Consider the following 27,685-nt stretch of genomic DNA (forward strand, 5'->3'; position numbering starts at 1 on the left):
AAGCTGAACTGAGCATAAAAAAGCATCAATTATAATCCTTGTATTACGTCAGCTATTAGGGTTTAGCTCACACTTTTGAATTGGTCATCTAATGAAAGGACAATTTTTACATCATTCTTTTAAAAAATGTACACACATTTCTTTTTAAAACGTAATATATATCGAGTATCTGCTTCAGTAAACAAAGCTTAATTTATAAACACAATCGAAACAGCTCCATGTTGAACAGTTTCAGTGATAAACTGGACTTGTATGATGTACAGCCAGTGAGGACCTTCGTGGCTTAAAATCATTGTGCCATTGCTATACAGTAATAGCTACCTCCTTAGGAAAAAAAAAACAAAAACAAAAACAAAATAACAAAAAAGAGTTCCTTTTGGGGGGAGGGGAACAGAGCGGGGGGGGGGGGGGAAAAATTCGTGTATGTGCTTAAAAATACTAAAACTCCTTTCTATCTCCGGGGACCTAAAAATGATCTGTTGCAACAGGCTTGGTTTGGTATGGTAAGCTTGTAAAAAGTCTCAATATTTCTTAATGACAATACGGCAGTTTTCGATGCAGCAACAGTAAATTGCTTGAAATTGTCCTTCAAGTTTCATGCTACAAATCCTGTTCTTCACACAGTACTGAAGGCATCAAAGGTTGGAAGGGACGTTTTTCATGAACTATATAGTCTTCAAATAGTGATCATTATACATTTTTCAACAATAGGTGTTTCCTTCAGTACATAATAGTAGGTTTGATGTATGTTCTGTTTTCTGGAGAGAAAAAAAAATGAAGAAGAAGAAAAAAGGTCAATTACAGAGTTACACATTTTAGAATTATCTGAAACTTGGGTGAGTTTCTTTTATTTGTTTGTGGAGGGCTTTTGTTTGTTTGTTTTGTTTTGTTTTGTTTTTCTCAAGGCAAATTATCAAATCTACAAGTGATATAAACTGAGTTTACGACAACATTTTGCATTGGAAAAACAGGCACCTGCTGACAAAGCCTTGCAAAGCCCTTGGTAAGTGAGGTTTGTGTTACGCGAGCAAATGAGCCTGTCTCAGTGCACTGGTACTTCGGTCCCGATGGCACAGGTACAGGCACTCAGCTGGGCTAAACTTACAATAGTTTCTTGCACCAATAAGTATTTCCAGGGTTGTGTGACAGTAGTTTTCCAAGAACTGATGTCATCCTTATCCCTGCTTTGTGTATGGCTCAGTACCTGCCCCCAGTGCCTCCGGGCCCCGAACCACTCGCTTCCAACCGTGCCAGCCAGCCGGCAGTTGCCGAGCAGAGGCTGCAGATATTTTGATTTGCATTTCCCTCCTTTGTGACATTTGTTTTTGAACTGAGGGCAGCCTGTGCTGTATCACACGCCTCTGTTAAGACAGAGGAACATGGCATCAGCTTTACAGCACGGCATCATTCCATGTGCAACCCCTTCTAGAGGTGCATTAAAATAAAACTGCACTGTGTTAAAAAATGAAATAGAATATCTGCTTTTTGGAAAACTGTTCTTTCGTTCAGAAACCTACGCATTTCTTTTTAAATTATATTTCTTTATTTAGGGAAATAAATAGAAAGCCACTTACTTCCTTTATCAAAATATTCCTAGTTACACTACCCATCAAATGTGATTTTTCACATTAAGCAACGCTACGCTCAGAGAAAAAATAAATATTAAAATGCCCACAGAAACTAAAGCTAACAAGAATCCATATTCTTGTTCATTATACAATGAATCACGAATTCACCCAGCTAAACCCACAAGTGCTGATTTTGAAGATGATAGCAAAATGATAATATTGAGAAGCATTTTGTATAATGTTGACATCTATCCCATTACTGTTTTACATATGCCAATACTGAACACTCATAAGGAAAGAACAAGTATTGACCTGCTAACTGACACTGATCCTTGGAGCAATCTCAAAGTTTGCCACATTTCAATTTCAAAATGCATTTCAGCTATAATATGAGTGATTTATCATTTAGCAGTAGCTGTCAAAGTAACCTCCTAGATAAAACAAAAACATCTGGAACCATAAACAGAGGAGAGCAGTAGCTGAATTTTAATCCAAATCCGACATGTTCACTTCATTAGGAACAGGAAACAGCTAATTAGTAATTGAATGTTTCATGGTTTTAAGGAGGCTCAGGCTCTCCAAACAGAGATGATTTAATATGTATTTTGGATGTAAACAAGAATAAAGATCGGAAGAGCCAGGGACAGAAGATATCCGAAGGAATGTTTGGGAGCCTGGGAACCTCCAAAGAAGTGACTAAAATTAGTTTCAGGCCTTTGGCTGATTAAAATTATTGTCTTAAGATTTATTGTTGCAAATATTAAAGCCTGGGGAGGGGGGTAAGCAGAAATACAAATACCGAACATTGTTGTGTTTTTGTTTTGATTTGTGTTTCTTCTTCTGGTTATTAGGACATTGCACACAATTTTTTCCCATAGCAGGCTATAGGTGATCTAGCCTACAGTAATGCTGTACTTATAAAAATATAAGGTAGCCCCTGGCAAAATCTGCAGGTCAACATGTTTGCCCTCAAGAAGTCATAGAAATACTCTATCGGCAATCCAAAGGCTGAAATTCTGCTGAGTGTGCTTTCCTGTGAGTCACTAACACACCAGTTCTGCATGCTGCACAGAAGCAGCCAAAGCATTGCATTACAGGCCCTGAGCATCTTATGCCCGCGAGTCTATGCTCTCTGAGGGTCTGGGCTCAGGAGCCAGATGCGCAAAAGTAAGAGTGAATTTACTGGAAGTGGAATCAGTAAGGGAGGATAGGATGAAATTGCCTCTTTTCCTTCCTACAAACATTTTATATATGATATTTACATATTATATTTTATATTGTAATATATAAAACATTATATATTATAATATTTATATTTAATTTTATAATAAAAAACAAGTTTCACAACCATTAAATAATCTTTCATCTAAGGGAGCACACTCGTAATTGTTAAAAAGCCCTACATCTTTATTTAGCCACTTGAAATGATACATAAAATGATAGGATTTAAAACATAACTCTTTGTGATTCTATCCCCCAATACTTTACAAATAGTTTGAGTATTTAATCTCTGCCAAATACATTATATTTGGAGACTGAAATTAATACAGATTCAGCTAGTTCTTCTCAAACATTTACAGGGAGGGGAAGATGTGAAGCAGCTGATACAATGCTCAGCTGGATGGCTGGGTTGACAAAACCACCTGTTGGTTATTGGTCTTTATACGCTTAAATAGTTACAGTTCATCAGGTGCAATTAGCTTATATATAGTCCATATAGTTCAATTAGCTTGAGGAACTCCTAATGCAGCAGTTTTGTTTACTGCTGCCTGGCCTAGCCCCTTGTTTCTCTCTCGCATGAACACACACACCTCCCTTACTGCCCCAAGTGATGGAAAGTCCTCCAGCCTCAGCTGCGTCTGGCATCTCACTTGTATTTGCTGACCAAGATGAAGTTACGGCAAGAGATTTGAATTTGTAAAGAAGCTATGGAATATTTGGAGTAATATCATTTATCTGGCTTATGATACCAAACCTGAAGCTTAAAAACTAGCTAAAACCAAAGTTAAATGTTTTCTAATATATATATTATTTTTTAATATTTTATAACATTTTATTTTAAAACTTATTCCTCAAACTAAGGTAAGGAGTGGTCATTGAGGTTACTGTGGGCCAATGGACTGACTACTTAAACTCTGGAACAAGTTTCAATTTTTCATTCCTACTCCCTTTATTTCTTAAGGAAAGTTCAATCTGTAACAACTGTAAGAGAGAAGGCAAATGTTGTCAAGCCACACAGATACTAGCAATTAGTAAGCAGAAAGTACATAGTTAAGTGTTTCCCTTTTTGTAAGGCTCTCAATTGTTTGCCAGAAATCAAAATACATTTTTGTTGCTGTGCAGTAAACTTAACTCTGTAGCAGTAACGTCATACAGTAACCACCAACGAGGAATTGAAGTATTAGGAACACCCGTGCTACCACTTATACATGAATGACAATGTGGTATTGTCAAATTCATCTTTTTGAGGAATATTCACTATTTCCACATTGTAGCTGACTGCATGCTACATACCATTTTATAGCATTTTACTGTATTATATAGCAAAGATTTGAATAAATCTGTGTGCAATAAATGTATTCTTTTATTAGGTTTATCCCTTAATCAAATATTCATTTATGTGAGCTTCATTCTATTAAAAAATGAAATTATACGAAGGTGAGCAAAAGTGTAGATTTACAGTAGTTTAAAGCCTAATCTCATTCTCTAGGGGTAATATTGACAATATAAAAACTGTATAAATGATATTCCCTAACACTAAAATATGCTTATGAGCCCCCTGTGCATGTTATACTGCTTTACAGCCTACAGTGAAATGCATGACTGGCTTAATAAGCAAGACATTTAGAAAGGATTTTTTTCCCCTTCACAATGTATAACACGAGTAAAGAGCTCACAATCTCCCTGTACGCCAGAGCCTGCGTTAATAATTGTAATTCCCCTCTGGATGAGGTTGTCTTCCCTGAGTTGTTAGTCCAGAGTGTACATGCATCTCTTGCACTTTCTTCTAGTAACAGTATCAACATTTGTCTCTTTCTGTGAAGGTTTTTGTGTCTGTGTAACAGGACAAATCCAAAGCAATAATTATCGTCTCCCTATTTATTCACATCTTTCTTTTCTTCTCTTTTCTCAGATTTTCTTCCCCTTGCTCTCAGGACAATCTGCATTCATCTTTGAATTTTCTGAATGCTTGTAAGGCTTTGTTTGTGTTATCTTTAAGTTAGTAATTCAGCTGCATTTCCATAAAAGTACTTCAAAACAAAATTTCCATGTGTACCCTCACAACTTGCATAAAGAAATGTGCCCTGGTAGTGTTGGTGTGGACAGTCAGGCCAGGAAGGGGAGCAGTATTGTAGCCGGCTTGCTGTGATCAAACAACACAGCTAAAATTTGGGATTGTTCAGATAATTTTAGCATTCTGTAAACTGGAGGGAAAAGTCATCGGATGAAGGAAATTCATGATCTGCTCCATAATGAGAGAACAAGGATAAATGTGTTGTATCAGTAATTATAAATTATTCATGCTACTTAAGAAACAAAACCCGGCACTATGTGTTGCTGAGAATATGGGTTGCAGAGATGAAATAATAATCTCAAAATCCCACTTTGCCAATTTAGACCAAGAAGGAGTGAGGAGAGCTGCTAAAATAAAGGGTAGGTGGAACTGAGATGTGGTTGTGTTTCTGCAGATGCAGACAGTAGAGCAGCAGGAGGGAAGAAGGCAGCCACGTGCCAGAACCCCGTGCTTCCAGAAGCTTTGCACAACTCTCCTCAAGGGGCTGAACCAATCTTTGATGATACTGTAAGTATATTGGACACAAGCTGATCTCTCTACCCTTCCTAGGCTATCTAAATGGGGTCACCATTTTGGTTAGATTAGAGCCAGGCTAAGCTTTGGATGCAGCAAAATAAAGATAATATAATATTGTAACAATAAATATAACAAAGATGGGGCTGTTTAGTTTGAATCAGTCTGTTATTTTCTAAAAAAATAAAAAATGTATCAGAGAACATAGTCTGCATTAGGCTCTACTGTTGATGAAATCCCTCAAAAAAGCCTCTCCCAAAACCTCTTAGCAAAGAGTGTTGACTAGCTTGGAAAGAGGCTGTATCCAGGCCCCCGATAGTGGGATAAGGACCACAGCAATTAGAAAAAACACGGAAATGGATCCTTTCACTACACCCCCTGCCCCCGAACAAAAAAAAAAGACAAGGCCTGAAGCTGGTTCTCATGTCTTTGGGCTAGTCATTCAGGAGAGTAACAACAGTGAGTGAAAATGACTTCTTTGCTAGCTTTGCTAGTTCTCCAGCAACACTTTTCCATTTATCTGTAAATACTTTCCAAACTGAGCAGCGAAAGAGGAAAAACAGCACACTGTAAGCAGAACATGGTTACAGGGCCAGACGCAGGGAAGAACATGAACGAGTGCTTCTGCAAGCAGCAGTACGAATGAAGCTCAGTTCTCTCTATTAATCTCTCACTCTTTCGGATTGCCCCACTGCCACAGACGTGCTCTCTGCTGTCCTACGTGGAGCTGGTGGGCTGCTGCCCGCCAGGACCACTGCCAGGCCTAGGCCTGGGCGGCCGGCGCTGCGCCGTTACACGCTCACAGAGGTGTGCCATTTGGTTTTCCACCTCACTTACTTTGTGCTTAGGACTATTGACTTGACTCTGTCAAGTATTTCCACATCTATGTTAAAAGACCTAAAAACTTGTACAGAAAACAGGAATTGTAATGAGTAACAATAGCCAAGGACAAGAGTACATTCACTGAATACTAACTATGCAGATGCTGGATTGCCATTGTCAGCTTGAGTAGGAAGGGAGTTAACATAGTGGTTCCTGCTGAGGAAATACTGACACCGAATTATTGAATAAATGTTTGAGCCCTTTGTAAGAATAGAAAGGTATGGACCTTCAAATTCAAGAGTCTCCTGGGGGAACCTTTTCTCACCTTTTGTTTTAAGTAAATCACAAAATCTAGTCTTTCTCCATCTTGTGTGTGGTTACAGAGACAGAGATTCAGAAAAATATTCTGTACCAAAAGCACCAATAACACCGAGATCAAGATCAATGACACCATTATTTTTAAAGCCCTGCATTTGAACACCAGAAGGAGAGCTATGTAGTCAGTGAGTACTGTAATCATATGAGCTGCCTTTTGGTTAGCAGCTAATGAGACAGCTTTCACTAGTGCATTGCCATATCATAGATACAAGAGTCTACTTCGTTGCACGTTAATTATTTCAGGAGGTGGGGGTAGGTCAGAAGATCTTTTTCTAGAAACACTGCAAAATGGCAGAGCACAAGACAGATACTAGAGGCTTACTAGGTCAGAGCACACAGAGTAGGGCTTGCATTAGAGACAGAGAATGGTTTGGATAGGAGGACAAAGAAAAGACCTGAGACTCAAATGAAGAAAAAGGTGAAGGACTTGCTCATAAGGAATATATCAGGCCTCTTTAGAGTTTCTAATCACGGGGTTCTGGTCTGTTCTCATGTTAAACTCTAAGTGCTTGAACATTTTTTTTCAGTGAAAGGAAGACCAGGACAATAGCACTGTAATTTTTGTGATGTTGAATTTATCTCCTGCAATTGAAGACTACTCTGAAATTCCCTAGCATGGTTGGTTTCAGAGGATTGCAGCATCTGGAGGTATAATTTGATAGAATAACAAAGAAATTAAACCTCTTAAAAAACACTACACCTCCCCTCCCCCCTCTTTTTTATTGTAGGCTGGATTTAAAAATAAGCTGGTTATATCAGAATATTGAAAAAATATAGCCTGTTTTTCTAAATAAAAATAAAATAAAATACGTCCCAAATGTCAACAGTCCTTCATCTTTGGCAAACAGATAAAAATAAGAAGTTATTCATGGTTACTGACAGTTTCTGTGCTAAATCTCTGCCAGGTTATTTCACAAACAAAAGCAGCAGCAGCCCCATTTGACTCTCCCATTGCATGTACAGTGAACTATACTACCTTTGAAACAAGTTTTCATCTCAGGAAAGTCTGTGCGCCTATGCTGTTGCCTCCTTCTCGAAATTTAGAGTCTTTTATTTTTTGTGAATTGTTATCACCAAGTCTTATGGTAGCATCTATTTTTTAAAATTTTAAGATAACATTGCTTTGCTGATTGTTCCAATATCCCCTAACAATGAAATATAGTAATACAAAAGTTAACTAAGGTATAAACATGCAAAAGGAGAAGTCTCCCTGCGATCATAAAATGATGTTATTTTCTGTTCAGCAGTTCATGTTACTGCTGTTCATGCTAATTAATTAAAGGAGCTGTTGCTGTAATGTGCAAACAGGGAATCTGAGAAACTGAGAGGGCTTTTAGGTCTCGGAGTGAAGTTAAGTCAATCTGGGCGCGGGCAATCAAATGTAATGAAATCACTTGTCAGTGCTAAGCTTGCAAAAACTGTGAAGTTTGACTAGGGAGTAAAAGGATTATAATTAGATTTCCAATAGGATAATAACTAAATGGCAGAAAGCAGTAAAGAGAAAATATTACTTTGTTAGCTAATGGTGCTGCTGTTCAGTTTTAGTTTTTATCAGCACACTTGTAGTTGTGCTAATTTAATTTGCTTTTATCAGCAAAAATGCACTACTCGAATGGTACTTGAATGTCATTTGCAAAAATCATTGATCTGAAGGTGCACTTAATGACACCCAGTATGTTTATTTTATGTGAAACGGAGATTGGTTGATAAAATGGCTGATGTACTATCTTGCCCAAGAGTGAGTTATGGAAGCAAGACCAGAAGGGTATCTGTGTACATGCATCACCCTCTCCTGTACCACTCAGCTGTGCAGGGGCTTTGTAACTACAGGAACTATTACTTATCTGTTTTCTCAGCTAAAAAACTTCTCTCAGGCTAAGCTATGCTGGACTAGAAAATCAGGTATAGAGAGGATGGAAGTATTAGGCTGTAAAGTTCAAAAAAGTTTTAGTCTTGTCAACACAAAATTTCAGTTCAATTAATATACAAAGCATAGAGAAAATGACTCTACTAAATGGAAGAGATTTATAATGCATATCAGAATCCCAGTAAATGAACAGCTTGTGTTAATAAAATCATTTTAAGAAATGAGCATAAAATATGATATGACTTAATCACTGTGAAAGATGGCTGTGCCGTATTTTTGCAATTTTCCTTTAAGCCATCTTAAGGAGATACTGGCAGTGAAACTAATTGAATTTCAAAGGAAAAGCACTGTGTGAATGATAGATTTCTGTCCAGCAGAGCTATTGACAACAGAAAAAGAAAGGTCTGCATTGATGCTAAAGCTTTTTTCTGTGCACAAGAGAGAGATTTTGGATGCTTGGAAACAGTGTTGTATTAGGGACACGTGTTTTGACCCTTCCTGCTCCTAGGGCCCAAAAAACAAAAGGCAGCAAATGAAGGGGGCAAAGGAGGGAGTGTGCTCAAATTGTTAGCGAGCAGTGTAAGAGTGGCTGACAAGTTTTAGAAATTGTAATCAAAGGAAAATAGAATAAAAAGATACTACAGTATCAGCAGAAATAAAAAAGGAGGAGATGTTGCTACAGAATAAAAACACTTTGTAACCTAAATATGCTCTATAGAGAGTTCTTCAGAAATCTTTTTGATCAGCTGAGAGTGCTTAGTGAAAGAACTGGATAAACTCATCACACATTTACATATGAACAGGATTACCACACTGAAATTGTCAGAGAAGCCAATGTGTGCTGTCATTCGTTATTGTGGTGAAGACAAGAATTGACATATTCTGCTTTCACAGAGGGGTACCAAATTCAGCGATACTGAACATAACCAATGAATATCCAGGTCTCCCTTGGTTCAGGCTTTTAACCTGAAGAAAAACTTTGTGACCCAAAGCCTTTTAGAATTGAAGAATGACATAGTTGGGATGAGATTAAAAAAAAAAAAAAAATCTGAAATAAAAATCACAGAGTCACAGGGCATATCAGTAGACTACGGGAAGTTTAAGAAAGTTCTTCTAATAAGTAAATGGCTATTGGAACTTATGCATCATTCTCCCCAGTTGTTTACATTCATTTTTGATGGAAAGACAGATTTGAGCTAACTGTAACTTTTTTTCTTCAATTAAATACAGAAATTAACTTCCTTTTTTTCCACTAGATTCTGCCCAGATGCACCTTTGACTCACACAATGTCATTGGAAGAGCACTGAGCGCTTATCTCAGCAGATATCATAAGCAGAATTATAAACGGTACGAATAATCTGCTTGTCAAATTTAAATACACATCCCAAGTGCTTATCCAATATTTTGACTATTTCTGGCAGTAACAAATTTCAAACTGCAATATTTAGTGCACAACTCCAATCATACACACACACACATATAGATGTATTATATATGCATATATATGCATATATAAAAATGAAGTTGTAACTCTTTTTGTAATGCATAGCATGTGAACCAAAAATCACAAAAAGAGACAGTAAATATATTTGAAAGCTTTTCTATATAGATGACAGATGGACAACAGATGTGTACCAGAGGTATGCAAAGTCAAGCCTTTAACAGTTGAGAAATGGTAGAAGTTATGTTTCTATCTCTAACTGTACTGGTTCTGGCAGTACCTAAGACAGAATTCTCTAGAACTCAGATATTCTTGTAATGCTCTTTGGTATGTGCACATCTATTTAAATGCATTTTTAAGATTTCTTTGAAGACCTGTGGAACTTTTGTCTTGCTAGATTTGCATTCCTTGTGATGATTTCCATCATGTGCAGTTTATGCATTTTTTGAAAACACCTGTGATCTTGATAGGAAAGCAAGGATCAGAGGTAAAATGTTTTAAAAAGATAAATCCTATGTAAAATCAGTTTTGGACTAAGCTGACATCCCTGACAGCTAAATATGAGAATTTCCCACACCTCTATTTAAACAAATATAATTTGTTTAATCTTTAAAAGTAATGAGGAGGTACATACTGCACCTTGCATTGCTGCACTGTCGTGTTGGGTTCCGTTGTGTTCTATTTCCATATCTGGGATTCCAGCATCTGAAAGATGTGACACCAAAGATTAACGCATTCCCCTTTGTCCTTCTCTCATGCATCTTTAGAAAAAATATTTATAGCAAACTAGGGTGATCACCAAGTTGCATGGCCTTGCATAAAACATTTGGTCTTCATAGAATTTTCAGTAGCAAATCGTTTTCAAAATGTGCAAACATTGAATTATTTTTAATGTGCTTCACATTTGTCTGATGATCAGATAATAATCAACACATGATAATCTGCCTGTAAAATTCTCTTGGAGAATGAGGGCATCTGACATATGAAAAATAAAAGTGGAAATTAAACTGTGATAATATTAAACAAAATTGGCTTTCCCAGGCATATACCTGCAAAGTAGAGAATTCAAGAGTACAGCCAGTACCAGTCAGCATGTGTGTGCATATGTGTTTGTGGGAGCTTATATTATAGATAGGGACTGCTGCAATATTTCATTTAAAAGACTTAGCTCGGGATATTGTAAGGATGTTCCATCACCCAAAGCAAAATTACGTGTGGTTTTTGTGTAACATTTCCAGATTTCTGAGAAGAGCCTTCCAAAATGGACTGTGCAGTTTTTTACAAGTTGAGAAAGAGTGTCATAATGACATGCAGTTTTGAACTATTTAATTTTGTATTGATAATACCTCTGTATGCACAGTCCTTTGAGGTGGGGCTGAGGGCTCAAACACCCCAGGGTGTTATGATAACAGATGCCATTATCCACCTTGTGCCAACAAGGATTAGCGTGAAGGGTATGTGATTTGAATCCATGGTACCTCGAATCCTGGAGAAACATCTGCTTCCCTTATAAATACAGCACTTAGAAAATTACAGCAGGGAAAAAAATAAATAAATGAAAGGGAGACGTGTGTACAGTTTTAAAGTTTTTCTGTGTAGAAGCCTGTTCTTGACATTCTCAAGTAGAGAATAACTGTACTGGTGCCTTCTCAGGTCACTCTAGTTGGACTTGTCAGTGCCTATTGCAAAGATGACATTTTGCTGGTCACTGTGCAGCCTGACCGAACTCTTGTGTCAAAGCAGGGCAACTGACTAAAGTACATGTAAGAGTAGTATAAGTAGTATGACTAGTATATCTAGTCATATATGTTTATATGAAATATGTGATATGTGTATATGTATCCCTATAAATATTTACAAGCAAATAAGTAATACTTCCATGTATGTATTTTTTTTTCTTACAAAATCACAGGTGACTTATTGCATAGGGTTCCCCTTACTCAGGTTCTTTTTTTGCAAGGAAAGTTCAGGGCACTGGACTATATATCTCAAAAGGTTCTCTCTTTTCAAACCTTTTAGAGAATAATTCGTATATACGTAAAATGACAAAGTCATCTGTAACTAATAACAGCATCTGTTAAATGAGACAGACCGCCAGAGTTAAATTAAAAATATTCAGAATAGCCCTTCACATTTTGTTGCCATAAAATTGTACCTGCAATTAAATTGTGGATTAAGATGCTAATGAGCTACCTGATTTGCATGTGCAATCAGATTAGCATGTAAATATCAGCTTCTTGCAGGCACTAACATATATATGACTACCTGAGTGTGCCTGCAAATCAAAATGTTAGCAGCCAGGCCCACAATAGCAGATGTAAAGATCTGTTAATCACATTGCTGGCGTGTTGGTACCCTTTAATTTGTGGCTTCCAGAACTGCTGAGTACTCCTAACTGTAGTGCGATCGGCAGGTGCTTACCGGCGATGACAGAGTGTGGGTGAATGACCTTACTGGATAGGAGTATTTTAGTTTTCATCTGACATCCACCACAGGGTGCTGGCTATGCCTGTGGGATCTGATCTGGGCTTTTTTTCTGATCCATTCGGGGTGGTAGAAAAGGTCTCTGCTGGCTATGTCTGCTCACTCTCCCTTGGGAGACTGCCCCTGATCATGGCGCAACTACATGCTGTATATCCATGCCTGAATCACCACCGTTCACTGTCAGTACATCAGAAAAACCAGCCAGTTCCTGGTTACAGTGATATGCTGGACTATAAAACCCAGCAGATGAGAATGCCTCTGAAACATGTTGCTCTCATAGTTAAAGAGTTTATATCTCTTATGTGCTGCAGATAAATCACAACTCACGGTCCACTGCAGAGTGTTGCAATGGCAGTTCACGTAGACAGGCTTGCCCTAGCTTTAAAAAACATCTTGGGTGCCCCTCACAACTAAGAACAAAGGACAGGTTAAACTGATTATTTTCACTCAGCAGTTCTGGCAGTTTTCAGAGTCTGCTTATGTTATTATGGCTCAGTTGCTAGCAGTAGCCGAAGTAGGCAGCACAAAGTTAACATGAAGACTACATGACACACAAAAGCAGCAGAGGCTGAATGAAACACTGATTCATGAGCCTCTACAGAGACTTCAGGATAAGCATGCACAGACTAAACCTTTGCTGCAGAACCTGAAATTACTTAAAACTTAGGTAGGCTCATTCTCATAGATTCAAACCAACATTGTACAATTTTATCAGAACCACATTTAAACAGGAGAAGTGAATCCTCCCACTACCTGGAACATAATCACCCTGTTTATCAAATTAACTGATTTGATTTTGTTTTTTCAGACTTTATTTGGGAAGTATTCAAAAACCTAGTCAGCTCATAAAGCTGATACATATTTAACAAACTTAATAGATCCTGAGGCTACGGAAACTTCAGCCAAACAGCTTTTAAAATGAAGCTCAGCAGTTCTAAAATTGAATCTGCTGGGACAGAAGAGTTCAGAGAACCTTATAGGAACCAAATTTCACATTGTCTTAGCTGGCACTGTAACAGATTTCTCTGGTAATATATTCAGCATTTCTTGTCATGCCTGTGTAAACTGCTCTGTTTCTCTAGTTGCAGACTTTTTTTAATTCATGACCCAAAACACATGGTCCGAAATAGATTTTTAATTATTTCAGGAAATGATTGTGTATTTTATTCTGGAATTTGCTTTACGCAGCATCTTACTACTTTTCACTTAATTAAACATAATTTTAAGTTAACTGTGAAAGGCCAACTAAGACATTACCATTTAACATCCTGAGACCGTCACCTGATGTGGCCTGTTTAAGCGCCTGTTCCACTTGTTCTCTTCTCTTTGATTCAAATTCCAAAGCTTCCTGCAATTTTCTCTTTGCCTTTTTTTCTTTCTTCAAGCGTTTCTGAATTGTTGCTGAAATGCAAATATATTGTAAGAATGGCTGTTAAAGCACAATTAATATATAATGGAAAAGTGATGGCACTAGAAAAGATAGGTAAAACTAACAGACTAAAAAGAATTTGAGCTCAATCATGAATGCCATGCTTAAGTTACAGTCTATTTCAGAGTCTGCTAGTGTATACACTCTGGCAAAGGAAAGAAATATTCCGAAATATTGTTAAAATTATAGGTAAATTTACCCTTGCAATATTTTGCAATCCATTTTATTTGTTTGCTTCTTCTGTATATTAGACAAATGTGAATTTCAAATCAACAATATTGTTAGAAAAATTACTAAAAATATGGAAAGAATTCTGGGAAAATCAACAGCATTTCCATAACTTTTTGTGACCACTTGTTCATCTGCATTCTCATCAACTTTTACAGATCTGTCTGGATTTGTGAGTGCTCAAGTCAAGGGAATAAAAGGATACCATTGCATGGGCAATCTCTGAGAGGCTTAATAAATTATTAATGCCAGAATGTGATCTGGAAACATAACTTTGAAAAATTGAGTAAACCATGTGGAAAAGCCTCTCTCTGACTTTCTATTATAATGAAGATGTGGATGTGGTGATGACTTATAAGACAAAAAATTCTAAGGATATTGATTATTGGAGAAATTCTCCTTTGAGCCAGAAGCCTCTCCTTTGAGCCAGAAGCCAACAAAGTTTGTGAATGACATAAGGTTTTTGTTGACTTAAATATGACTCAGGAGGTACATAGTGTGCTGTCTGCCTACACTGAGAATAAGTTTTGTTTTACAGAAATACAACAGTCTCATCTACACTTACACTGGGGTAATGCAATGATTTTGAACATCCACTGCAATTGAACAACTTCAATAGTATTTACTGGTCCTTCACAACTCAACTTCGAAGTGTCCTTCTTTGTAACCTCTTACTAAGCCTTGGTACTGTAGACAGGTCTGTTCCCCACACCCAATTTCAACTCAAAATGTGCAGGCAGATAGTACTTGGCACTTACGTTTGTGGTCTTATCTAGCTTTATCTTTCTGATTTCATGGATGTAATCTAGAAGTAGCTTTTGGCACATAAAAAAAAGCTCTTTCTTTCCTTTAGATGAAGATTTGAATTTTAAAAAGAAGACTGCCTGCTTTGCAATATCACAGCAAAAAATTAGATTTACCAATTTAATTGCCTATTATTATCAAAAGCTTCTAAACAGTCATGGTTTTGTCTTAGAAGGCCCCATATTGGGACTGCTTTTGTATCTCACTCTTCTGATGGAAAAGAAATTATCTAGGGTTATTTGTTTCAGGTCTTACACTTGGGTAGGCAACTTCTTGTACTTCATCTATTTTGTTGCACTGAAGCTATCCACAAGAAAAATTAGGTGACTAGCACCTAAACTACAGAAATCTCCATTATTCAGGAAGTGTGGGCTAGGTAAGTGGTAAGACGATGAAAAAAAAATCACCTAAATACCCAAATTACAGACATATTATCTTTCTCAAAATAAGACTGATCCTCAATGCTTGGAGGATAATAGCAGGAAACAAAAGAAATTAAAGCTGTCAAATGAAGAAATCAGGCTGGGAATACACAGGCGGAGTGGTAATAATGCATGTGAAAGCCATGAAACTGAATCAGCTTTCCTCCACAGAACCAGCCAAAACACTCTGCGGCCAGTTGCCCTCCAGGAAATAATCCTTCAGTCACTGTTCTGTCTGCTTACAGAAAAGTGTGCTTCATTCTGTTTTTATTAAATTTAAATCTTTCATTACCAGTGCTAGTCCACTGCTGCATTACACTGAAGTATGAATGTCAGTTAACTCTGAGTCCTCAATAGCTCCAGCTGGAAATGCCAAAGGGTTATACATTTAATAGATATCTAAACTCCATTTTTCATTCACTCACCTCTGCTTTGCAGCTCAGCTGTAAGTTGCCTTTCCAAGCTCTCTCTTAGTTCTCTCTCTCTACAAAGCTCCATCTTTAACTCCTTCTTTTCCTGCTGTATCTGCTTCTCCTGGACTCTGGCATTGTCCACAGCCACTTTCAGAAGGCCCTAAAACACATGCAAATGTAAGAGTTGAAAATACCATTTTGTTTCAGCAGTGACAAAATTCATCCATTGTTTCTTTTACTTCCTCTATGAAAAATAAAATAATATCAGGAACCTATAGACCTGGAATGCAACTGTGCATTTAAAGTAGCTAAGTGTTAGATAAGAGCAACTTTCTGGCATGGTATCATTCAATATAGCTTTTGCACATTCATCCTACTGATAGTTTATTACAAATGGAGTGCCATATCATTGCTGACCTTGGTCAACTGCGGGGAGAAGCAAAGGAGGAATAATGAGACTGGTGAATTTTAATATGACCATTATTGCCGACTATTAAGTCAAATAGACAATGCATAAAACCCTTTCATAATCAATAATGCCAGACAGTGAAAACCTAAGCATTACATTAAATAAAAGAAATTAGAATTGCAGTTACAAAATAGTTTCTGAAACTTTTCAAAGAGATTGAAAAAGAAATACATTTTATCTGTCATGACACAGCCAGGCCCTATAGAGAATTATTTACCTGAATGTTGGTTAATAGTGTTTCTACTGATGAAAGACCATCAGCAAAAAGAAATGGCGCAGGAAATCCAGGAGGCAAGGCCTGTCCAGCCAGTTGGACTTTATCTAAGGTTGGTTTCATTATTGGAATGGCAATTTGGACCTCTTCTGTAAAGATAGGTTTAAAAGCAACATCAGAAAGCATTGGAAATATAGGTAAATGTAATTTCTAGAAACTGTTTCCCTGGAAGTCAAAATACAAGCATATTAACAAAATTGACGTTGTTTCAGCCTTTGGGCAGCCATGGTTGTTGCTAAGGCAAGTTTGCAAAATAATACAGAGCAATAATAAATATACTGAAGACTATAACGTAGCTCTAATAGAGTATAGACTATTATATCTCAAATTCTGCAGAATTATACTACAGAATTATAACAGTATTACGCAGTTCATTAAACCTGAATGACTTTTCTTCATTCTATCATGTTTGCTATTCTGCGACGAGCATTTTTTGTTGCTATAACCTTGAAAAAATTCTAATCAAGAAATGTATCACATCTCTTTACCCCTTTAGCATTATCCTTCCCGTACTCAGCAGTAAATAATCTCCACTGAGTCATCCCCTCCTGCTTAGCTAGCACCAACTCCAGGCTGTCAGTAAAGTGTCAGCGCAGGCTTTCTTAACAAGTACCTTGCTACGGTCAGCCTTTCTAGTCATGGGCAGTAGCCAAAATGCGTTGCTGAGTTATCTCTACCGAAGGTGTAAAGTTGGGTGGTAGAGGCTCACAGGAGCAGCCAGGGAGGAGAGGGCACTCCGGGGGCCTGCTCCTGCGATTTACTGCACAGAGCTAGATTGATGAATCTCTAATAAATTGTAGAACTGGGGCCTGGTAACTTCCCTTCCACTCGTTGTTTCAGTTACATCGAGTTGCTATAGATCCAGCTGTGCACAGACAATAGAAATGTGTATGCAGAAATAAACAATGACATTAGTAATTATTTTTCAAAAATCTTTCGGATTTTGTGATGAACCTGTACTATCACCAACAAACTGAATAGACAATTTAATGATATTTTAGGATAATAATAGATGTATCTCCTTCTCTCAGATTCCCTTGTGTGCTACTTGCTACTTCTCCAAGTATTCATTTTAAACATTGAGTTTATTGCTGAAAATCGTAAAATTAAAATCTGCTAGCAGTCTTTAAAGACAAAGTCTGCACACTTGTTTTTCTCTGAAATGTTAAAAAATATTGGGGTAACATTCTAGGGAAATCCATATATATATATATCTATGGATTATATAATACGTTCCTCTAATCTCCTTGGCACTTGCAGAAATCATGAATAGCTTCTCAGCAATTGCTTTTTAGTAAAGTTTGAAACTAATATATTGTCCATAAGTTCATGATGCATGTGTATTCTAATGGCAACTGCACAGACAGTCCTGATAGTTTCATTTGTCAAGTGTCTTGGTCGTATTAATTCCAGGATTTACAATTGGACCACACTGTATCCAAAAGGTCTCCCTTCTCCTACTTCTCTTGTTTAAAAAATAAATAAATAAATCAGAAGGAATCTGACCACAACGAATTAAACCACAGCGTCTCTGCAGCAGTACTGTTATCTAGTTTAACAACCTCCAGGAGCACCTATTGAGCAGCAAGCGCTTTTTGCTGTTTCTAAAACACACCTACTGACAACTAAGCCAGGAGCATTAGCAGATTCTAGTATTCTTTGAAATCTCTATTGAGGGAGTATTTTGTTTTCACTGTGTGAGTTCATTAAATGGAACATCTTCATAACGACTCTTCAGGACTAATAACAACAAAAGCCAGTAACCTCTTCACATCTTCATAGCTATCATTTTAGAGCTGTGTTCATGTAATTTAAACGATCCATTTCTTAAACAAACAAACAAAAACGCCTCTGGTAACAGACTCAGACACAAAATTTGTGCTGATTCAGAAACACAGTTTCTCATATTTAAGTATTTTCTATCAGTGACAGAGTTTTTAAAATGAACTGATTAGTTGTTGCATGTGATGCTACACAGAAATAATATCTAAGTCACAAAATACTAAACAGAAGTGGCATTTGAAAAAGAAAGTAATACATGAAGTATGCATAACAGAAAACTATAGCGGCTTTAAAACCTCTAGAAATCTCTCCTATTTGGAGATGAAAGTAATAACATTAAATTGGCTGAAAGGAAAATTACTATTGACTGTGAAGACAGGTTGCATGGTCTATGGTTTGTAATGTTACTGTACAGCAGATTGAAGTTTCAAAATAGTATTACTCTTCTTTAAAGAGATAGACACAGCTAAATTAGGTGCTGCTTGCTGCAGTGAGGATCAAATGCAAAAAGAATCATATTTCATCAGACCTAGTCAACACCAGGAAAATAAATAGAAATATAAGAGGTATGCAGGCAATGATTCATTTTGATAATCTGGCCCAAGAGAGACACATAGAGACAGCACACAGATCTAAGCTTCTACCAAAAGACAAATAGGACACAGAGGGTGGGAATTGGGATGACAGTGTAGCAGAGGTCACATCGATTTTCAGCAGCAGTTTTCACACAGATGAGATAACCCTGGACTCTATTTGGCCCATTGTTCATATCCTACCTGTCCCACAAGCAATAAATTTCCAAGTCCCAGAAAAAGGGCAGTAAAGAAGAAGGATTCTACTTATGACTTCTTATGATTAAGTTTTTGTGCTAACCAAACATGCTTTGCAGACCAAGGTCACATTGCATGTTAAAGTCTGTAATAGCTGAAAACTAGAAGAAGCATATTATGTTTTAGCGTATATGGGTGGAAACTGTCAAACCATTCATCATTTTTTTTCTGATTGAAATCACACTCTGCAAAGATGAATGATAAATGCATTAGAAATCTATTTCAATCTTGTAATAGGTCTTCACATTTGAATGGTGTCTACATCTTCTCCATATTCTGAGTAAGTGCACAGTTAGGCAGAAATTTATTAGCTAGGCTTAAGGAATCCTTATTGGTAAAGCAATTAAAAATGGCATATGTTGGAAGCATTTTTTGCGGATTGTCTCAAACGCATCACTTTAAAAGAAAAAAAAAAACATGTTGATTTCAGTGTTTTGATTTTAAAGAAACTAAAGATATAAATGCTAAAAGCAGCACTCAAACATACAGTACAACAGAATAAACAAGAAATAAAGCTAGGACAAATACTATCTAACCAAGGACACAACCAACCTTCCTATTTATTGGAACAAAGTGAGAACTACTTTTATTGAGCTTGTTTGTTAAACCTGCCATGCTTTATAATAGTATTCAGGAATCCATTTAAAGGGCAGTCTTTTTATTTTAATTTCTAGCTGGCATCCAGGTAAATAGATGAAAGCAAGAAGTATATTGCAGAGAAAAGAAATACAGAGTAAATACTAACAGTGAATGGAATTATTATCCCAGGAAAGCACATGGAAAGGTGCTAGAAAGTTTCTTGTTGTTAATGCAATATACTAAAGTATTTCACCTTCCATCTTCTGCCTAAGTTGCAGAAATCTGGATTGGAAAATTAAGCATCAACCTATGGACTAAATGCAGCACTGGGAACATGAGTAACACAAATTGCTCCCTGCATGACAGTGCACAGCCCAAACCAACAGGCAATTTTGTTTACCAGCTGGTTTATGTTCTTTCAAAAGGCATGCTTTTAAATCCATCATTCATATACCTGATATACTTGGCATGTCACATCCCTCTCAAACCAAGCTAGAAATATTAAAGCTAAAATTTACAAACTACCAAGCAGTAGTTGGATTATCAAGTTATTTACTTACGTATACTTCAAAACTTACCTGTTTGGAGGCATTACATGTAAGCCTCACCTCAAATAGTTTATATAACATAAGATATAATGCATTAAATAAATATGTGACATGTAGAGAAAGCATAAAAAAATAATACAGAATTTATAGCTATTAATCTGTTAGTTACTAACCAAGACATTCGATCTTAGAAAACCTTCAGCCAGCATTAATAATATGGTTCTGGACATAGATGGCACTGGGGTCATTCCTGTTCTCTGCCTGTGGCATACAATTGAGAAAGCTAGGGACTAAAATGGTTTATCATAATTATAATTCTTTAAGCTTCATATTTGAATGATGGGGATTACATTTAACGGTCCATAGTTAGAAAAGAACAGCCTAGGTGCTCTAATGTACTATTTTGATCTTTAATAAAATAAAACAGAGCATCTGCAACACCAGCTGAGTTGTATGTCCTACCCATCTTTGCAAGTGAGATATTTTATTTTTATTTAAAATAGCATTATTTGCCAAATTATCCAAACTGATAACCCTTGACTTCCAGTTGTATTTCTAATTCACAAAGATAGTGATAAGCAGTGGTGATGAAAAATGGCTATTATGGCAGAATTAGGGCTCAGATCTTAATTTTTGACAGCAAGAAGCAGTTTTCCAAAACAAGTGAGATTTCTTATTTTCTTATTTTAAACCTTGGCAAATTTTGTTTTGCTTAACTCGTAACTAGTAGGGTTTTTTGTTTGTTTGTTTTTATTTTACAAAAAGTATGTAAATCCTGTAATCTGAAGCACTGTTTATTTCAAATATTTTATATCTGTTGGTCTGCAAGGACAGAGTTGTCTGAAAATCCTCCATAAACATCTGCCTGCCTTTTTCTCCCTCACTCATTGCTTCTCTGCCCGGAGTTGAGCACTCCTCTTCATCAGTGAGGAGCAATACCTCCTTCTAACCTGGCCCCAATCAGACTTAGAAATTTACTGCTTTAACCTTGTGATTCAGGTGCCAAATTTAAAGTCACTGCTGTTTTTCTTAATTACAGTCCCTGAATGAACAGGGTCAATGAATGCAACTGGGGAGTATCTGATTAATCCACTGCACTAGCTTTAAATCAGACTTTACTTCATTTTCAAATGATTGATACAACTTGATAGCACACAAGCATGTTTCACTACCGAGCTTTGCCATAAAGAAACTTCACTTCAAAAATAGTATCTAATCATTATATATACATTTCCAGGCTGCCCTAAAAGCCTTTGGAAACTATCGCAAAACAGTAACATCAACTATCCTCCGCTTCACGGTATCTGCTTCCCAGCTGGTTCTCACCCATGCAATCTGAAATCAATTGATTTTTGTCCTGAAGTGTTTAGTAAAATCTCTTCATTGTTTCCAACACAGGGGAAAAAATGTACAGCATGTCTGTTACATTTAAAGCAATGTGCTGGCTTAGGAAAAACTGAATATTACTGTAGTGAAAAATAGAAGGTGAGCTGTGCAAGCAATGCATAGACTACCCTTTCTATAGACCTGCTCTCAGGAATTACGAGGGTGTGTTTTCCTGAAGGACGTCATAAAGAAGGCACTTAGAGTAGGAGAAGGAAGCAAAAAGCAGAGAAATGAAAATTTCGGTAGGAAACACTAAAGTAAGAGTTTACAAATTGTCTTTATCTGTGCACTCTTTAACAAGGGGCGCGTAATTATACAGCTTTGACATTTTCATCAATGTACTCTCATTAATAAGACAGAAAATTATACCTATTTATAACTTCAACATATTTACAATATGCTCTGATGTTCACATGGCACTGACAGTAAAAGCACCTGAAAATATTTCATTAATTCAAACCTTAACAAAAAAAGGACCTAAGTTAGATGAGATTTGCATTTTGCAGCATTAAAAAATTACATCAAGGCGTGCAGTAATTCACTGGGCAGACATAAGAACTAAAATGTTTCATTGCAAATAACTTCAGTCTAAAGTTCAATACATACAGATTAGGAAAAATACAACTGATGTCAATTGATTAAATTATGCTCATTATGAAAAAGTGTAAGTACAATTAATGCTACCAATAAGTGTATTAAAAGCCTTCTAAAGTACTATATTTTATCTGTACGATAATTATTTACAATTAATTGTTTGTCTGTATTATTATTATACCTGTTTTATGCTATGAACTGTTCCTCGGGGAGGTTTTGGTAATCTGGATTCCAAAACGTTTGAGGTTGCTCTGTGCTTTATCTTCTAAATCTATGGAGAAGCTTAATTACTGTCAATCTGCATTTTCCATATGGCAATTTAAAGCAACTAGTAACTTTCAGCTGGTAATAGTAACTTGTCATTCCTCACACGGGCAAGAAGCATTATTTCTACTGACAGTAGAGAAAAGTGAAAATGTGAATTATTCAATAAAAGGCTAGTAACAAAATTGTGACATGGAAGAAAGGAAGAAAATGAAACAACAAACAACATAAACAAAATCCTGCTCATGGCCATTATCAAGAAATCATTTTTTTTCTTTTTTTTCAGCTAACTCTCCTGTTAACATTCACAAAGGTTTTTTCATGGCGATTTTTAAGTATCACTGTAGTCTGACTACTCCTCTACCGAGATTTTAAACTGTCAGATGAGGATGGGTAGGAGGAACTTGCCAAGAAAAAAAAAAAAAAAAAAGATTCTTCAATTTTCTTGGCGGATTCAGCTTTTCCCTATTAATGTTGAGATTATTTCTTCAACTATTTTGTTGCAAATATTTATGACTCCATATGGAACAACAGATGTTGAAGGGAAGGGATAGCAGAAAAGACTTCATTTTCAGCAATTACCCTGCTACTTGTTGTCATACTGTAGGTGTTCTTAGTGCATCTATTTTACATACCACCCTGTCCTTTCACACACTGCAAAAATGTCAGTTTGGATAATTAATGTAATAACTTCAGTCCCAATCATTTCCACAATATTCATTTATGAAAATAAAATAAATAAATAGGACAACAGGAGGAAGAAATCAGGAAGGAAGGAGTTGGACAGGAACTGCTCTTCCAGTCTTTCTGGAATATCTGATCAGGAATCAATTTCCCACAAAGCCACATTAGGTGCTTAGTACAAAACCTTCCCCTTTCTCTCTGAGACAGATTCCAGCGATTGCTACCAAGAAGAGAAATCACACAAGAAACAGAAAAACAGATCTATCCAGTAAGCAGTGCAATAAACAAAAATATTGCATAATGCTGATGTGGAAACATGGGCTGGGTGTGATGAAGATAGTTAGGAACAGGCTGAAGGCCAGCACACCAGCCAGGCAGCCTGAGCTGGTCAGAGAGCACCAGAGTCCCCAGCAGGCAGAGGGGGACACCCGCTCGCAGAGAGTCGCGCCCGCTGCTCCATGTTCACAGGCAGCACGTGCCAGCCAGCTCCTGGCCAAACTCAGCCACAGTCAGCGAGGCATGGTGCTTGCATTAATGAACTGCTTGAGCGTGCATCCAAGAGTCATGATAACTCAATCCCAGTGCCACGAAGTGCAGCGATGACACCAGCAGGCCCGAAGGCCGAGGTGTGCCCTGTGAGCAGGCCCCGCGCACGTCTGCCAGCCAGGACTGCACGAGAGCCCTGACAAGCCTACTGCCCAGCCAAAGGAAGGCAGCTTGTGCCTCCGCAGTCAGGCATACTCTTTCATGCCCCACTCGTAATAAAAATATACAACATGCTTTTAAATAATTTTCATCTTCTACTCCCTTTATTGCAGCATTTGGTAGTATAATAAATAATTTGAAACAGATCTCATTAGCAAGATCCCATTTTTTCCTATTCACAAAACACACACAACTGTATAAGTGCTTCCAGTGGGAGCAAATTTTCACCAGGATGGCAGCTATGCTTGCCATTTCACACCTGAAAACCTCCACCTGCCTGCTTAAGCTGCAAATGTGCCACTAGGAAAGGCTTTTTTACTTGTCTTCCTGGTCTAGGGAACTATTCACATGTCAACCGTGCATATATTAGGTACATGCAAAGGACATGCAAAGGACATACTTGAAATAGCATTCTTCCCTTCCAAAAGTCTGTGTTCCTAACCCCAGGCAAAACCAGGCTGAGACACTCGTTGCCTTCTGGAGTCCAGGCAGTAAATGTAGGTCCTGAATGGCCAGAAGGAAATGCGAAGGCACACAGAATGGTGCAATGAGGAAAAATGGTATTTCTTGACATCAACACTTGGTGATCACCAGCAGAACTGACTGGTAGCCAGGGAGCCAGCCATGGTTGCCATCAGAACACAGGCAAAAGAACTCTAAAGCTCAAAGTTAATCAGTACAAGTATTTTTGTAAAGTATTAGGTTAATACTCTAGAGAGATTATAAAGTTATGCATTATATGCTTTATGTTAACATAGCAATTATGACACCCCAGATAACCTCATCTCTCTTAATTTGTTTAATAATAGTACTGACCTAGTATCAGTATTATTACTGTTAAGTTCAATTTCTTGAAATACATGTGTAACTAGCAGTTAAATCCCTCAAATATTTGAAGCAGGCAGAGTACTCCGTTTCCTATTTCTGGATAATTATTCCTGCTTTATTACGGTTTATTTTACAGCTGTATATAGTAGGTTATAAAGGACAATTCTGCTATTATGTCCTCCCCTGCTTAGGCTTAATAAATATTATATTCCACACCATCCATTAAAGCCAAGTAGTGGAGAAAATAGGAGTGGTAGTAATCTCCTCCACAGATGTAAAATACCTTTAATAAAATAAGGGTGTATAACAGTCAGGAACAAATTACTGAGGTCTGCTTTAATAAAATAGTACCCTTAAAGAAGTATTACTCTTAAGGTACTGACATTCCCACTGGTGATGCAGTGTATCCTTTCAAAGCAGTATAGCTTGTTAAAATGGAAAGATATCTTTTTGCAATAGAGTGTTTGTGTCCAAGCAGATACAAGGTTTGTATAGAATGCATCCAGGGAGCCATAAAACTGGTGGGAAACATATTTCTCCATGGTATTTTAGTACTTCGAAAAATTCAATCACTGGGAAAAAATGTTTTGCTGTAAACATCTGAAGAGCCTTATAAAAGCAATGGCTTCCCACAGCACCTGCTTAAATAATTTTAAGAGGGAGTATGTCTTTGCTCATCTTCTAAAACTTGTAGAAACCTTCTCCTATTAATTTCCCTGGTGCTGTAAGGCCAAGGCACTTTTAATCAGAAATAATTATGAGTGCAGTTAGGGGATGTTCACCAGCATTATTTTTGCTCTGTAGAAATAAGACAACTTTCAAAATTGATTGCTTGGAGAAATATGACTGCTTTAACAGGAAAATACACATAGAAAGATGATCACCTTAAAGTTCCTTTTGAATTAATTATGTATTCTTCAGATGTCAGAGAAGTACTCTGTTTATATATCTTAGCATTTCAACTCAGTTCAGTTACACATTGATTTCATAAACCTCAATTATCAAGAAACATGAGAAATTCATCTTTTTAAAATTCACCTTTTCACTGTTTTAATTCTATAGATAGAATAGCACTTCTGTGCCATGGCTGTTACCAGCATAATTCCTGACACAGTCCTTATGTAGTCTTCTAAATAAAACTTCAGTCTCACACCAGCTCCTCAGACCTCCCGTGCTGCACAGCGCAAGTCCTTCAGTCCCACGGCATAGGCAGAGGGGACCGGCTGTGGCATGACCCTGCCTGCCAGCCTAGCTCTTGCTGCAGAAACCAGGCTCCTACACAGAACAAGACTGTCACCTTTTTCCCCCTGGAGGGTTCAGCCAGCTCCTGGTGCACAGCAGCACTCGTGAGTGCTGCTGGTTCAATAGCATCATATCTCCTGCAGGTATTTGAGGTTACAGAACTGAACCTAATACCCCTCTCAGGCTAAGAAACAGTCAGAATTTGGCTTATCCCAGTCCTCCCCTCTTCGACTAAGAGGGCAAGTAATAGGCCCTCTGATAGAAATGTTGTCCTGGTGTATCGATATTACATCTTAGTGACAGAATGATTAGAGTCACATATATCAGTATTACAGCAGCTCTCGGAGTGGAGAGCTGCATGTCCATAGCAACGTAGCACAACTCTTTGCCACCAAATAATTACATGATGCTCTGGGGAAAGACAAGTTTTCCTAGCACACAGCCAATCTATCAAAAGGGAAAACTCTTTCTGACCCAAATGGCAGCTACGATCACAGCATAAATGTAAGCTAACCACCATGTAGTCCTCATCCACTACTTTGCAACCTAATAACTGTTAAGTCTACTGCTGTCACTTATCCTGAGCTCTTTTGAAAGATCAAATATTGAGGAAAGGAAAGGAAAGAAAGTGGAAAACTTTCTGCAGAAAGGAGCAGCTATCTGACATTTATCTACTGTATCCTCCCTTCAGCCTGAGTGTTGAGTGTGGCTCCTGGGGAGGCCGAAACCTGTGCTGCCACATGCTGCAGGTTCACTTCACAGGCATAGCACATTATTCAGTGACCACCTTGCTACTGTAACTCCCAGTTACATACCCGAGACAAAACCACTTCCAAAAAAAAAAAAAAAAAAAAAGTGTTAAATAAACTATTTAAATGACAAGTAGCTAAATCCAGGTTCCTGTGCTTTAGTCTACTAGTACAGTCCAAGAGTACAGTTCCCAGAAGCTGGCCAGCATTTTACCCTCTATTCTCTCTGCCCAAGACTTTGGTCACTTCTGCCATCCACCTGAAAGAGCAAGACGCATGAAGTGATGCTCTGCTATGGTATGTGGCATAGCGCAAAGTTTGGCAATAAAGTCCCGACATTTAGGCTAATTTCCTTAATAAAATTCTAATATCCCTTCATGCCAAAGCACAAAAACCTGAGCAACAAGCAAATGAAGATTTATTTACTTTCACAGAGCTATGTGCATGTACAATACTGTTCTTTTATTGATTTGTGATTGCAAACCAATCACTCCAGGAAAATTTTCAGAAATCCCACAAATCTTTTGCTTTTAAATCACTACAATTCTAGTCAACTTCAAGACAAAAAACGCCACTAGTGTTATCATAACTAAATACAAATCTACTAGGCAGGTTTTTGGATAAATCTCATGACTTACATGCTTCCAAACTGAAAACAAAATACGAACTAAAACGAAAAACAAACTCAAACAAATTATGCAGAAAACCAGTACTCTACACCTCTCACTCATTCACAAACAGGTTTCAAACGCGCCTTGGACTTGTGCAAATCCCTGTGGGATTGCTGAAAAGCCCAGCCTAACAGGCATGCCACTTTCTGCAGCCTCTGGATTTGGCAGCCGAATCCTGGAAAGGCAGTGAAGTATCAGGGTGAGCTCTGCAGCTGGCTCCCAAGGAAAGAAAATAGGAGAGAAAATAACTGCTTTGGCAACCTCCTGCTGCAAATACGTAAGTTGACAAAGTAACTGTGACTGAAACAAAACGTACCTTGCCCATATTCAGTAAAATAAATAAATAAATAAATAAATAAATAAATAAAAAAGTATCAAATGGAAGTCTGCATATATTTTTTTTCAAAATGACAAA

At 37.4% G+C, this 27,685-nt stretch overlaps 1 protein-coding gene across 2 annotated transcripts in view; it reads right to left on the minus strand.

The window, feature by feature from the left end:
• Positions 1-401: 401 nt before the first annotated feature.
• DACH2 (dachshund family transcription factor 2) overlaps positions 402-27,685 on the minus strand; it is a 282,538-nt gene continuing 255,254 nt past the window's right edge. Inside the window, exons 8-12 of one of the 2 annotated variants that reach the window (XM_032196137.1) lie at positions 16,352-16,497; positions 15,678-15,825; positions 13,651-13,770; positions 10,525-10,590; positions 402-758 (exon numbers count right to left, since the gene is read on the minus strand). In XM_032196137.1, the coding sequence (XP_032052028.1) occupies positions 721-758; positions 10,525-10,590; positions 13,651-13,770; positions 15,678-15,825; positions 16,352-16,497 (518 nt within the window). In that variant the 3' untranslated portion in view covers positions 402-720. Of the gene's footprint in view, positions 759-10,524; positions 10,591-13,626; positions 13,771-15,677; positions 15,826-16,351; positions 16,498-27,685 lie in introns of both variants that reach the window. The other variant, XM_032196136.1, reaches the window with a different exon arrangement.

The sequence above is a fragment of the Aythya fuligula genome, chromosome 13, assembly GCF_009819795.1.
Source record: "Aythya fuligula isolate bAytFul2 chromosome 13, bAytFul2.pri, whole genome shotgun sequence".
In the NCBI taxonomy this organism is placed as follows: domain Eukaryota; kingdom Metazoa; phylum Chordata; class Aves; order Anseriformes; family Anatidae; genus Aythya; species Aythya fuligula.